The following is a 14,659-nucleotide window of genomic DNA, read 5'->3' on the forward strand; positions in this document are numbered from 1 at the left end:
AATTTTGGGAGGATTTGAGGGGAAATTGGGGAATTTGGGGGGATTTTGGGGAATTTGAGGGGAAATTTGGGAATTTTGGGGGGGATTTTGGGATTTTTTGGGGGGAATTTGGGAATTTTGGGGAAAAAAGGAGGAATTTGGGAGGGATTTTTGGGGGAATTTTGGGGAATTTTGGGGGGATTTGGGAATTTTGGGGGGATTTGAGGGGAAATTTGGGAATTTTGGGGGAATTTGGGGGGATTTGGGGGGAAAATTGGGAATTTTGGGGGGAAATTTGGGAATTTTGGGGGAAATTTGGGAATTTTGGGGGGGATTTGGGAATTTTGGGGGGGATTTGGGGAATTTCGGGGAAAAAAGGAGGAATTTGGGAGGGATTTTTGGGGGAATTTTGGGGAATTTGGGAGGATTTGAGGGGAAATTTGGGAATTTTGGGGGGATTTTGGGATTTTTGGGGGGAATTTGGGAATTTTGGGGGGAATTTGGGAATTTTGGGGGGGATTTTGGGGAATTTTGGGGGGATTTGTGGGGAAATCTGGGAATTTTGGGGGAATTTTTGGGATTTTGGGGGATTTTGGGGGGGATTTTGGGGGAGAATTGGGAATTTTGGGGGGATTTGGGGATTTTTTGGGATTTTTTTGGGATTTGGTGGAGAAAGGAGGGAAAAAAGGGGAATTTGGGGGGAAAATTTGGGAATTTTGGGGGGATTTGGGGAATTTTTGGGGGGAAATTTGGGAACTTTGGGGGGAAATTTGGGAATTTTGGGATATTTTAAACTCAGGGATTTTGAGGCTTTTCCAAGAAGAATTTTTGGGAATTCTGGGTGGGATTTTGGGGGAAATTTGGGGAATTTTGGGGGGATTTGGGAATTTTAGGGGGAAATTTGGGGATTTTGGGAAATTTGGGAGGGATTTTAGGGGGAAATTTGGGATTTTTGGAGGTTTTTTTAAGGGAATTTTGGGGTTTTTGGGGTTTTTTTGGGGAGAAATTTGGAATTTTTGGGGGATATTTGGAACTCTGGGATTTTGGGGCTTTTCCAAGAAAAATTTTTGGGAATTCTGGGTGGGATTTTGGGTGAAATTTGGGATTTTGGGGGGATTTGGGAATTTTAGGGTGAAATTTGGGGATTTTGGGAAATTTGGGAGGGTTTTTAGGGGGAAATTTGGGATTTTTGGGGTTTTTTTAAGGGAATTTTGGGGTTTTTTGGGGTTTTTTGGGGAGAAATTTGGGAATTTTTGGGATATTTGGAACTCAGGGATTTTGTGGCTTTTCCAAGAAGAATTTTTGGGAATTCTGGGCTGGATTTTGGGTGAAATTTGGGATATTTTGGGGGTTTTTTTTGAGGAAATTTGGGTTTTTTTAAAGGGAATTTTGGGGTTTTTTGGGATATTTTAAACTCAGGGATTTTGGGGCTTTTCCAAGAAGAATTTTTGGGAATTCTGGGTGGGATTTTGGGGGAAATCTGGGATTTTGGGGGGATTTGGGAATTTTAGGGGGAAATTTGGGGATTTTGGGAAATTTGGGAGGGATTTTAGGGGGAAATTTGGGATTTTTGGAGGTTTTTTTAAGGGAATTTTGGGGTTTTTGGGGGTTTTTTGGGGAGAAATTTGGAATTTTTTGGGATATTTTAAACTCAGGGATTTTGGGGCTTTTCCAAGAAGAATTTTTGGGAATTCTGGGCTGGATTTTGGGTGAAATTTGGGCTATTTTGGGTCACTCACGGCGTCTCCTCTCTGCCCGGGGTGTCCGGGAATTCCGTCCTTTCCTGGGGGTCCCTTGGAAAACCCAAAAATTCCCCTCAGGATGGGCTCAAATCTCGGGAAAATCCCAAATTTTCCCAAAATTTCAGGATTTTCCCCAAATTCTGGAGCTTTTCCCATTTTGGGGGAATTTCCCCTCATTTTTTCCAATTTTTTTTCCTCAATTTTTGGACATTTTTAACCAAATTTTTGGATTTTTCCCCAATTTTGAGGATTTTTTTTTGAGATTTTTTTTGAGATTTTTTTCCCATTTTTGGGATTTTTTCCCCAATTTGGGGATTTTTTCCCCAAATTCTGTCACTTTTTCGATTTTTGGTGGATTTTCCCTTTTTTTGGAAGTTTTTTCCTCAATTTTTGGACATTTTTAACCAAATTTTTGGGATTTTTTTCCCCTTTTCTGAGATTTTTTCCCCCAATTTTTGGTCATTTTTATCCAAATTTTTAGATTTTTTCCCAATTTTTGGGGGTTTTTTCCCCTTTTTTGAGATTTTTTTCCCAAATTTTTGTATTTTTTCCCCATTTTTGTTTTTTTTTCCCCATTTTTGGGATTTTTCTCCCCAATTTAAGATTTTTTTCCCCATTTTTTCAAATTTTTTTATTTTGTTTGATTTTTTTTCCCCAATTTTTGGATTTTTTCCCCAAATTCTGGAGCTTTTCCCATTTTGGGGGAATTTTCCCGCATTTTTTCCAGTTTTTTTTCCTCAATTTTTGGACATTTTTAACCAATTTTTTTGGTTTTTTTCCCAATTTTGGGGGTTTTTTTTCCTCTTTTTTGACATTTTTTTCCCAATTTTGGATTTTTTTTCCATTTTTGGGATTTTTTTCCTCATTTTGGGGGGATTTTCCCCCATTTTTTGGAAGATTTTTCCCCAATTTTTGGAACTTTTTAACCAAATTTTTGTATTTTTTCCCTTTTTTAAAATTTTTTCCCCATTTTTGGCGATTTTTTCCCATTTTCGGGAGTTTTTACCCCAATTTGGGGATTTTTTCCCCATTTTGGGGGAATTTTCCCCTCATTTTTTCCAATTTTTTTTCCTCAATTTTTGGACATTTTTAACCAAATTTTTGGATTTTTTCCCAATTTTGAGGATTTTTTTTCTCCTTTTTTGAGATTTTTTTCCCATTTTTGGGATTTTTTCCTCAATTTGGGGATTTTTTCCCCAATTCTGGATTTTTTTTCCCATTTTTGGTGGATTTTCCCTTTTTTTTTCAATTTTTTTTCCTAAATTTTTGGGCATTTTTAACCAAATTTTTGGGATTTTTTTCCCCTTTTTTGAGATTTTTTTCCCCCAATTTTTGGTCATTTTTAACCAAATTTTTGGATTTTTTCCCAATTTTTTTGGTTTTTTTCCCCTTTTTTGAGATTTTTTCCCCAATTTTTGTATTTTTTTCCCATTTTTGCTTTTTTTTCCCCCATTTTTGGGATTTTTCTCCCCAATTTAAGATTTTTTTCCCATTTTTTCAATTTTTTTTATTTTGTTTGATTTTTTTTCCCCAATTTTTGGATTTTTTCCCCAAATTCTGGAGCTTTTCCCATTTTGGGGGAATTTTCCCTCATTTTTTCCAATTTTTTTTCCTCAATTTTTGGACATTTTTAACCAATTTTTTTGGGTTTTTTCCCAATTTTGGAGGTTTTTTTTCCTCTTTTTTGACATTTTTTTCCCAATTTTGGATTTTTTTTCCATTTTTGGGATTTTTTTCCTCATTTTGGGGGGATTTTCCCCCATTTTTTGGAAGATTTTTCCCCAATTTTTGGAAATTTTTAACCAAATTTTTGTATTTTTTCCCTTTTATTAAATTTTTTCCCCATTTTTGGTGATTTTTTCCCATTTTCGGGAGTTTTTCCCCCAATTTGGGGATTTTTTCCCCATTTTGGGGGAATTTTCCCTCATTTTTTTCAATTTTTTTTCCTCAATTTTTGGTCATTTTTAACCAAATTTTTGGATTTTTCCCCAATTTTGAGGATTTTTTTCTCCTTTTTTGAGATTTTTTTCCCATTTTTGGGAATTTTTCCCCAATTTGGGGATTTTTTCCCCAATTCTGGATTTTTTTTCCCATTTTTGGTGGATTTTCCCTTTTTTTTTCAAGTTTTTTTCCTCAATTTTTGAACATTTTTAACCAAATTTTTGGGATTTTTTTCCCCTTTTTTGAGATTTTTTCCCCCCAATTTTTGGTCATTTTTAACCAAATTTTTGGATTTTTTTCCCAATTTTTTGGGGTTTTTTTCCCCTTTTTTGAGATTTTTTTCCCCAATTTTTGTATTTTTTTCCCATTTTTGGATTTTTTCCCCATTTTTGGGATTTTTCTCCCCAATTTAAGAATTTTTTTCCCATTTTTTCAATTTTTTTTATTTTGCTTGATTTTTTTTCCCCCAATTTTTGGGATTTTTTCCCCAATTTTGAATTTTTTTCCCCATTTTTGTGCATTTTTAACCCAATTTTTGTATTTTTCCCCATTTTTGGCATTTTTTTGGCATTTTTTTCGCCTTTTTTTTGCCTTTTTTTCGACTTTTTCCTCAATTTGGGGAATTTTTTCCCATTTCTGGGATTTTTTTCCCCAAATTTCCAATTTCTCTCCCCAATTTTTGAGTTTTTTCCCCCAAATTTTGACATTTTCCCCCAAATTTTCCTTTTTCCCCAAAAATTTGGGTTTTTTTGCCCTAAATGTGCCTTTTCCCCCCAAATTTAGGATTTTTTCCCCAATTTTTGCAGGTTTTCCCCCAAATTTTGTGTTTTTTCCCCAATTTTTTGCCGTTTTCCCCCCAAATTTCATTTCCCCCCCAAAAAATTCATTTTTTTCCCCAAAATTTCGTTTCATTTTTCCCCAAAATTTCTTTTTTTTCCCCAGAAAATTTTGTTTTTCTTCCACAATTTTGATTTTTTCCCCAAAATTTTGGTTTTTTCCCCAAACTTTTGGGTTTTAACACCAAGATTTTGATTTTTCCCCACAATTTTGGTTTTTCCCCCCAAAATTTCAGGGTTTTTCCCCCCCAATTTCAGGCTTTTCCCCAAAATTTCGGTTTTATCCCAAAATTAGGGTTTTTTCCCCAAAAAAATTCAGTTTTTTCCCCAAAATTTTGGTTTTTTCCCCCCAAATTTCATTTCTTTACCCCAAAATTTCTGCTTTTTTCACAAAAAATTTTGGTTTTTTCCCAAAATTTTGTTTTTTTCCCAAAATTTGGGTTTTTTGCCCCAAAATTTGGGGTTTTTTTGGTACTCACGGGGGGCCCTTTGGGGCCGGGGAATCCGTTCGGGCCCTGGGGGCCGGGGCTGCCCTGGGGGGAAGAGATTCCCAAAAAAAATTCCCAAAAATTCCCAAAAATTCCCAAAACTTCCCAAAAATTCCCAAAACTTCCCCAAAATTCCCCAAAATTGCCAAAAATTCCCAAAAATCCCGTTCCAAAAACCCCCAAAAATAATTAAAAAAAAAACCCAAAATTCCCCAAAAATCCCATCCCAAAAAATTCCCAAAAATTCCTAAATATTCCTGTCCCAAAAATTCCCCAAAATTCCCAAAAATCCCCAAAAATCCCATCTCAAAAATTCCCCAAAATTCCCAAAAATCCCATCTCAAACATTCCCAAAAATTCCCAAAAAATTCCCAAAAATCCCGTCCCAAAAAACCCCAAAAAATTCCCAAAAATCCCGTCCCAAAAACCCCCCCAAAAATTCCCCAAAAATTCCCAAAAATTCCCTAAAAATCCCCCCAAAATTCCCCAAAAATCCCATCCCAAAAATTCCCAAAAATTCCCCAAAATTCCCAAAAATCCTGTCCCAAAAAACCCTAAAAATTCCCCAAAATCCAGTCCCAAAAATTCCAAAAAAATTCCCAAAAATTCCCCAAATCCCATCCCCAAAAAACCCAAAAATAATAAAAAAAATTCCCCCAAAATTCCCAAAAATTCCCAAAATCCCGTCCCAAAAAACCCCAAAAATAATTTAAAAAATGCCCCAAAATTCCCCCAAAATCCCGTCCCAAAATTTCCCAAAATTCCCTAAAAAAACCAAAAATCCCATCCCCAAAAACCCCAAAATCCCCCTCAAAAAAAATCCCTAAAAATTCCCCAAAATATTCCCAAAAAAGTTCCCAAAAAAATTCCCAAAAATTCCAAAAAAAATCCCTCAAAATTCCCTCAAAATCTTCCTCAAATTCCCCCCAAAATTCCCAAAAATTCCCCAAATCCCGTCCCAAAAATTCCCAAAAATTCCCAAAAAATTCCCCAAAATCCCAGTCCAAAAATTCCCAAAAATTCCTAAAAATCCCGTCCCAAAAATTCCCAAAAAATTCCCCAAAATCCCCAAAAATCCCATCCCAAAAATTCCCCAAAATTCCCAAAAATCCCCAAAAATCGCATCCCAAAAATTCCCAAAAATTCCCAAAAATTCCCAAAAATCCCGTCCCAAAAAACCCCAAAAATTCCCCAAAAATCCCATCCTAAAAAACCCCAAAAAATTCCCCAAAAATTCCCCCAAATCCCCCCAAAATTCCCCAAAAATCCCGTCCCAAAAATTCCCCAAAATTCCCAAAAATCCTGTCCCAAAAAACCCTAAAAATTCCCCAAAATCCTGCCCCAAAAATTCCAAAAAATTCCCAAAAATTCCCAAAAATCCCATCCCAAAAAAACCCAAAAATAATAAAAAAAAATCCCCCCAAAATTCCCAAAAATTCCCAAAATCCCGTCCCAAAAAACCCCAAAAATAATTTAAAAAATGCCTCAAAATTCCCCCAAAATCCCGTCCCAAAAATTCCCAAAATTCCCTAAAAATCCCAAAAATCCGATTCCCAAAAACCCCAAAATCCCGCTCAAAAAAAATCCCTAAAAATTCCCAAAATATTCCCAAAAAAGTTCCCAAAAATTCCCAAAAATCCCATCCCAAAAAACCCCAAAAAATTCCCCAAAAATTCCCAAAAATTCCCAAAAATTCCCCAAAATTCCCAAAATCCCATCCCAAAAATTCCTCAAAATTCCCAAAATCCCATCTCAAAAATTCCCAAAAATTCCCAAAAATCCCATCTCAAAAATTCCCCAAAATTCCCAAAAATCCCATCCCAAAAACGCCCCCAAAATTTCCCCAAATTCCCAAAATCCCGTCCCAAAAATTCCCAAGAATCCCATCTCAAACATTCCCAAAAATTCCCAAAATTCCCCAAATCCCATCCCAAAAAAACCTAAAAATTCCCCAAAATCCCGTCCCAAAAATTCCAAAAAATTCCCAAAATTCCCCAAATCTCATCCCAAAAAAACCCAAAAATAATTAAAAAAAAATCCCCCCAAAATTCCCAAAAAATTCCCAAAATCCCGTCCCAAAAAAACCCAAAAATAATTTTAAAAATGCCTCAAAATTCCCCCAAAATCCCGTCCCAAAATTTCCCAAAATTCCCTAAAAAACCCAAAAATCCGATCCCCAAAAACCCCAAAATCCCCCTCAAAAAAAATCCCTAAAAATTCCCAAAAATATTCCCAAAAAAGTTCCCAAAAAATTCCCAAAAATTCCAAAAAAAATCCCTCAAAATTCCCTCAAAATCTTCCTCAAATTCCCCAAAAAATTCCCAAAAATTCCCCACATCCCGTCCCAAAAATTCCCAAAAATTCCCAAAAAATTCCCCAAAATCCCAGTCCAAAAATTCCCAAAAATTCCTAAAAATCCCGTCCCAAAAATTCCCAAAAAATTCCCCAAAATCCCCAAAAATCCCATCCCAAAAATTCCCCAAAATTCCCAAAAATCCCCAAAAATCGCATCCCAAAAATTCCCAAAAATTCCCAAAAAATCCCGTCCCAAAAAACCCCAAAAATTCCCCAAAAATCCCATCCCAAAAAACCCAAAAAAATTCCCCCAAAATTCCCCAAAATCCCCCCAAAATTCCCCAAAAATCCCGTCCCAAAAATTCCCAAAACATTCCCCAAATTCCCAAAATCCCGTCCCAAAAAACCCTAAAAATTCCCCAAAATCCTGCCCCAAAAATTCCCAAAATTTCCCAAAAATTCCCCAAAATCCCCCAAATCTCATCCCAAAAACCCCCAAAAATAATAAAAAAAAAAACCCCAAAAATTCCCCAAAAATCCCATCCCAAAAATTCCCAAAAATTCCCAAAAATCCCATCTCAAACATTCCCAAAAATTCCCAAAAAATTCCCAAAAATCCCGTCCCAAAAAAATCCCAAAAATTCCCCAAAAATCCCGTCCCAAAAACCCCCAAAAATAATAAAAAAAATTCCCCCAAAATTCCCAAAAATTCCCAAAATCCTGTCCCAAAAATTCCCAAAACATTCCCCAAAATTCCCAAAAATCCCCAAAAATCCCATTCCAAAAATTCCCAAAAAATTCCCAAAAAAATTCCCAAAAATCCCGTCCCAAAAAACCCCAAAAATTCCCCAAAAATCTCATCCCAAAAACCCCCCCAAAAATTCCCCCAAATTCCCAAAATCCCGTCCCAAAAATTCCCAAAAATCCCATCTCAAACATTCCCAAAAATTCCCCAAAATTCCCCAAATCCCGTCCCAAAAAACCCTAAAAATTCCCCAAAATCCCGTCCCAAAAATTCCAAAAAATTCCCAAAAATTCCCAAAAATCCCATCCCAACAATTCCCAAAAATTCCCCAAAATTCCCAAAAATCCCATCCCAAAAATTCCCAAAAATTCCCCAAAATTCCCAAAAATCCTGTCCCAAAAAACCCTAAAAATTCCCCAAAATCCTGCCCCAAAAATTCCCAAAAATTCCCAAAAATTCCCAAAAATCCCATCCCAAAAAAACCCAAAAATAATTAAAAAAAAATCCCTCAAAATTCCCAAAAATTCCCAAAATCCCGTCCCAAAAAATCCCCAAAATAATTTAAAAAATGCCCCAAAATTCCCCCAAAAATCCCGTCCCAAAAATTCCCAAAATTCCCTAAAAAACCCAAAAATCCGATCCCCAAAAACCCCAAAATCCCCCTCAAAAAAAATCCCTAAAAATTCCCAAAAATATTCCCAAAAATTCCCAAAAATTCCCAAAAATCCCATCCCAAAAAACCCCCAAAAATTCCCCAAAAATTCCCAAAATCCCCCCAAAATTCCCCAAAAATCCCGTCCCAAAATTCCCAAAACATTCCCCAAAATTCCCAAAAATCCTGTCCCAAAAAAACCTAAAAATTCCCCAAAATCCCGTCCCAAAAATTCCCAAAATCCCATCCCAAAAATTCCCCAAAATTCCCAAAATCCCATCACAAAAATTCCCAAAAATCCCATCCCAAGAATGCCCAAAAATTCCCAAAATTCCCCCCAAAATCCCCCCAAAATTCCCAAAAAATTCCCCCCAAATTTTCCCAAATTCCCAAAAATTCCAGGTTGGAATCCACCCAAAATTCCCCCAAAAATCCCACCCAGGAATTCCCAAAATTCCCAAATTTCCACCCCAAACCCTCCCAAAATTCCCCAAAAATTCCCAGAATTCCCAAAAATTCCCAAAAATTCCCAGAATTTGGGACTGGAACCCCCCAAATTCCCGATTTTTATCCAGGAAATCCCAAAATTCCCACAAAATACCCCCCAGGAATTCCCAAAATTCCCAAATTTCCACCCCAAACCCTCCCAAAATTTCCAAAAATTCCCAAAATTCCCAAAAATTCCCCAAAATTCCTAAAAATTCCCAAAAATTCCCAAAATTTGGGACTGGAACCCCCCAAAATTCCCAATTTTTATCAGGAAAATCCCAAAATTCCCACAAAATACCCCCCAGGAATTCCCAAAATTCCCAAATTTCCACCCCAAACCCTCCCAAAATTCCCAAAAATTCCCAAAAATTCCCCAAAATTCCCCAAAATTCCCAAAAATTCCCAAAATTTGGGACTGGAACCCCCCAAAATTCCCAATTTTTATCGGGAAAATCCCAAAATTCCCACAAAATTCCCCCCAGAAAATCCCAAAATTCCCAAATTTCCACCCCAAACCCTCCCAAAATTCCCAAAAATTCCCCAAAATTCCCAAAAATTCCCAAAAATTCCCAAAAATTCCAAAAAATTCCCAAAATTTGGGACTGGAACCTCCCAAAATTCCCAATTTTTATTGGAAATTCCCAAAATTCCCCCCAAAAAATCCCAAAATTCCCAAATTTCCACCCCAAACCCTCCCAAAATTCCCAAACATTCCCCAAAATTCCAAAAAATTCCCAAAATTCCAAAAAATTCCCAAAAATTCCCCAAAATTCCCAAAATTTGGGACTGGAACCCCCCAAATTCCCGATTTTTATCGGGAAAATCCCAAAATTCCCACAAAATTCCCCCCAGAAAATCCCAAAATTCCCAAATTTCCACCCCAAACCCCTCCGAAAAATCCCAAAAATTCAAAAAAATTCCCAAAAATTCCCAAAAATTCCCAAAATTCCCAAAAATTCCCCAAAATTCCCAAAAATTCCCAAAAATTCCCAAAATTTGGGACTGGAACCCCCCAAAATTCCTGACTTTTATTGGGAAAATCCCAAAATTCCCACAAAATTCCCCCCAAAAAATCCCCAAAATTCCCAAATTTCCACCCCAAACCCTCCCAAAATTCCCAAAAATTCCCCAAAATTCCCAAAAATTCCCCAAAATTCCAAAAAATTCCCCAAAATTCCCAAAAATTCCCAAAAATTCTCAAAATTTGGGACTGGAACCCCCCAAAATTCCCAATTTTTATCCAGGAAATCCCAAAATTCCCACAAAACTCCCCCCAGAAAATCCCAAAATTCCCAAATTTCCACCCCAAACCCTCCCAAAATTCCCAAAAATTCCCAGAATTCCCAAAAAAATCCCAAAAATTCCCAAAAATTCCTGGCTGGAACCACCCAAAATTCCCAATTTTTATTGGAAATTCCCAAAATTCCCCCCAGAAAATCCCAAAATTCCCAAATTTCCACCCCAAACCCTCACAAAATTCCCAAAAATTCCCAGAATTCCCAAAAAAATTTCAAAAATTCCCAAAAATTCCCAAAAATTCCCAAAAATTCCCAAAATTTGGGACTGGAACCCCCCAAAATTCCCGACTTTTATCGGGAAAATCCCAAAATTCCCCCCAAAAAATCGCAAAATTCCCAAATTTCCACCCCAAACCCCTCCCAAAATTCCCAAAAATTCCCAAAAATTCCCAAAAATTCTCCAAAAATTCCCCAAAATTCCCAAAAATTCCCAAAATTTGGGACTGGAACCCCCCAAATTCCCGATTTTTATTGGAAAATCCCCAAAATTCCCACAAAATTCCCCCCAGAAAATCCCAAAATTCCCAAATTTCCACCCCAAACCCCTCCCAAAATTCCCAAAAATTCCCAGAATTCCCAAAATTCCCAAAAATTCCCAAAATTCCCAAAAATTCCCAAGATTTGGGACTGGGACCCCCCAAAATTCCCGATTTTTATTGGAAATTCCCAAAATTCCACCCAAAAAATCCCCAAAATTCCCAAATTTCCACCCCCAAACCCTCCCAAAATTCCCAAAAATTCCCAGAATTCCCAAAATTCCCGGAATTCCCGGAAAACTCACGCTCTCTCCGGGGGGTCCGTGGGGGCCGTCGCTCCCGGAAATTCCCTGGAATTTTTTTTTTGGGGAAGAAAAAAGCGGGAAAAGGGAATTTTGGGGGGGATTTTGGTAAAATCCTGAAATTCCATCCCCAAAAAAATTCCCAAATCCATCGGAAATGCCAGAATTCCATCGGAAATTCCCAAAATCTCCCCAAAAATTCCCAAATTCCCGCTGAAAATCATCCCAAGAATTCAAAAATATTCCCAAAATTCCCCCAAATCCTCCCCCAAAATTCCCCCCAAAATTCCAGAAAATTAAAAAAAAAATTCCCAAAAAATCCCAAAAAATTCCTGAAATTTCCCAGAATTCCCAAAAAATCCCGGAAATCCCCAAAAATCACAAAAAATTTCCCCAAAAATCCCCAAAAAATCCCTGAAAATTCCCAGAAAATCCCCAGAATTCCCAAAAATCCCCCCAAAAATTCCCCAAAATTTCCAAAAATTCCCAGAAAATCCCCCAAAATTTCCCCAAATTCCCGAAATTCCCTGGAATTCCCAAATTTCCCCCCCAAAATCCTCAAAATTCCCCCCCAAAATTGCCCAAAAATTCCCGAAAATCCCTGAAAATTCCCCAGAATCCCCCAAAATTCCCAGAATTCCCGGAATTCCCAAAAAAATCCCCAAAAAATCCCAAAAAATCCCAAAAAAAATTCCAAAAAAATCTCAAAAAATTCCCTAAAAATCCCAAAATATCCCCCAAAAAACTCCCAAAAATCCCCAAAAATTCCCAAAAAATCCCTGGAATTCCTCAAATTCCCCAGAATTCCCAAAAATCCCCAGAATTCCCAAAAATAAAAAAAAATCCCCCAAAAAATCCAAAAAAAATCCCAAAAAATTCCCAAAAAATCCCAAAAAATTCCCCAAAAAATCCCCAAAAATTCCCAAAAAATCCCAAATATTCCCAAAAATCCCTGGAATTCCCGGAATTCCCAAAAAAATCCAAAATAAATCCCCCCAAAATTCCAAAAAATCCCAAAAATTCCCTAAAAATCCCAAAATATCCCCCAAAAAAATCCTTAAAAAATCCCCAAAAATTCCCAAAAAAATTCCCAAAAAATCCCAAATATTCCCAAAAATCCCTGGAATTCCCAGAATTCCCAAAAAAATCCCCAAAAAAATCCAAAAAATCTCAAAAAATTCCCTAAAAATCCCAAAATATCCCCCGAAAAACTCCCAAAAATTCCTGGATAATTCCCAAAAATTCCCAAAAAATCCCCAAAAAATAAAAAAAAATCCCAAAAAATCCCAAAAAATCCCCCCAAAAAATCCCCAAAAAATCCCCAAAAATTCCCAAAAATTCCCAAAAAATCCCAAATATTCCCAAAAATCCCTGGAATTCCCGGAATTCCCAAAAAAATCCCCAATAAATTCCAAAAAATCTCAAAAATTTCCCTAAAAATCCCAAAATATCCCCCAAAAAACTCCCAAAAAATCCCAGATAATTCCCAAAAATTCCCCAAAAATCCCAAATATTCCCAAAAATCCCTGGAATTCCCAGAATTCCCCAAAAAATCCCCAAAAAATCCCAAAAAATCCCCAAAAAATTCCAAAAAATCCCTGAAAATTCCCCCAAAAAACTCCCAAAAAATCCCCAAAAATTCCCAAAAATTCCCAAATATTCCCAAAAATCCCCGGAATTCCCAGAATTCCCGGAATTCCCACCTTGGCTCCGACTTTTCCGGTGGCTCCGCGAGGTCCCCGCTGCCCCCTGGGTCCCTGTGGGGAGGGAGGGGGGGGGAGGGGCTCAGGTCGAGAATTCCCAAATTTCCCGGCGGAATTTTGGGAATTTTGGGAATTTTGGGAATTTTGGGGATTCCGGAACTCACGGAGGGGCCGCGCTCCCCCCTGGGCCCCGATTTTCCTGAAAATCCCTGGAAAAAAATGGGAAAAGTTGGGAAAATTGGGAATTTTTGGGGGGAATTTTGGGATTTTTGGGGGGAATTTTGGGAATTTTGGGATTTTTTGGGGAATTTTTGGGGAATTTTGGGGGATTTTTGGGAATTTTTGGGGAATTTTTGGGGAAATTTTGGGGAATTTTTTGGGAATTTTTTGGGAATTTTTTGGGAATTTTTGGGGAATTTTTGGGGAATTTTTTGGGAATTTTTTGGGAATTTTTTTGGGAATTTTTGGCGAAATTTTTTGGGAATTTTGTGGGAATTTTTTGGGAATTTTGGGGGAATTTTTTGGGAATTTTTTTGGAATTTTTTGGGAATTTTTTGAGAATTTTTTGGGAATTTTTTGGGAATTTTTTGGGAATTTTTTGGGAAATTTTTGGGGAATTTTTTGGGAATTTTGGGGGAATTTTTTGGGAATTTTTTTGGAATTTTTTGGGAATTTTTTGGGAATTTTGGGGAATTTTTTGGAATTTTTGGGGAATTTTTTGGGGAATTTTTGGGGAATTTTTTGGGGAATTTTTTGGGGAATTTTTTGGGAATTTTGGGGGAATTTTGGGAATTTTGGGGGGTGGGGGAGGGGCTCACCCTCGCTCCTTTCTCGCCGCTGCTGCCGGGAAATCCCGGGAATCCCTGAGAGCCCTGCGGGAAAAACGGGAATTTGGGGAGGGAAAAACGGGAATTTTGAAGGAAAATTTGGGAATTTTGGGGGGAAATTTCAGGATTTGGGAGGAATTTGGGATTTAGGGGAGAAATTTGGGAATTTTGGGGAGAAAATTTGGGATTTAGGGGGGAAATCTGGGAATTTTGGGGGGAAATTTGGGATTTGGGGGGGAAATTTGGGAATTTTGGAGGGAAATTTGGGATTTGGGGAGGGAAATTTGGGAATTTTGGAGGGAAATTTGGGAATTTTAGGGGGAAATTTGGGAATTTTGGGGGGAAATTTGGGATTTGGGAGGAATTTGGGATTTTTAGGGGGAAATTTTGGGATTTGGGGAGAAAATTTGGGAATTTTGGGGGGAAATCTGGGAATTTTGGGAGGGAAATTTGGAATTTGGGGGGAAATGTGGGAATTTTGGAGGAAAATTTGGGATTTGGGAGGAATTTGGGATTTTTAGGCAGAAAATTTGGGATTTAGGGGAGAAATTTGGGACTTTTGGGAGGGAAATTTGGGATTTAGGGGAGAAATTTGGGAATTTTGGGGGGAAATTTGGGAATTTTGGGAGGAAAATTTGGGATTTGGGAGGAATTTGGGATTTTTAAGGGGAAATTTCAGGATTTGGGGAGGAAATTCAGGATTTAGGGGAGAAATTTGGGAATTTTTGGAGGGAAATTTGGGAATTTTGGGAGGGAAATTTGGGATTTGGGGAGAAAATTTGGGATTTTTAGGGGGAAATTTGGGATTTGGGAGGAATTTGGGAATTTTGGGGGGAAATTTGGGAATTTTGGGGGAAATTTGGGATTTGGGGAGAAATTTGGGATT

General features: G+C 37.3%; 1 protein-coding gene across 1 annotated transcript in view; it reads right to left on the minus strand.

Annotated features, from left to right (window-relative positions):
• The window catches only part of COL11A2 (collagen type XI alpha 2 chain), a gene marked incomplete at its 3' end in the record, with an annotated part of 124,087 nt that overhangs the window by 46,272 nt on the left and 63,156 nt on the right, over positions 1–14,659 (minus strand). The window contains exons 25-30 of the mRNA XM_058857302.1: positions 13,765–13,818; positions 13,111–13,155; positions 12,947–13,000; positions 11,247–11,291; positions 4,978–5,031; positions 1,719–1,772 (exon numbers count right to left, since the gene is read on the minus strand). Coding sequence (XP_058713285.1) covers positions 1,719–1,772; positions 4,978–5,031; positions 11,247–11,291; positions 12,947–13,000; positions 13,111–13,155; positions 13,765–13,818 — 306 coding nt within the window. The remainder of the gene's footprint in view (positions 1–1,718; positions 1,773–4,977; positions 5,032–11,246; positions 11,292–12,946; positions 13,001–13,110; positions 13,156–13,764; positions 13,819–14,659) is intronic.

This window comes from Poecile atricapillus, chromosome 26 (genome assembly GCF_030490865.1).
Source record: "Poecile atricapillus isolate bPoeAtr1 chromosome 26, bPoeAtr1.hap1, whole genome shotgun sequence".
Lineage (NCBI taxonomy): Eukaryota > Metazoa > Chordata > Aves > Passeriformes > Paridae > Poecile > Poecile atricapillus.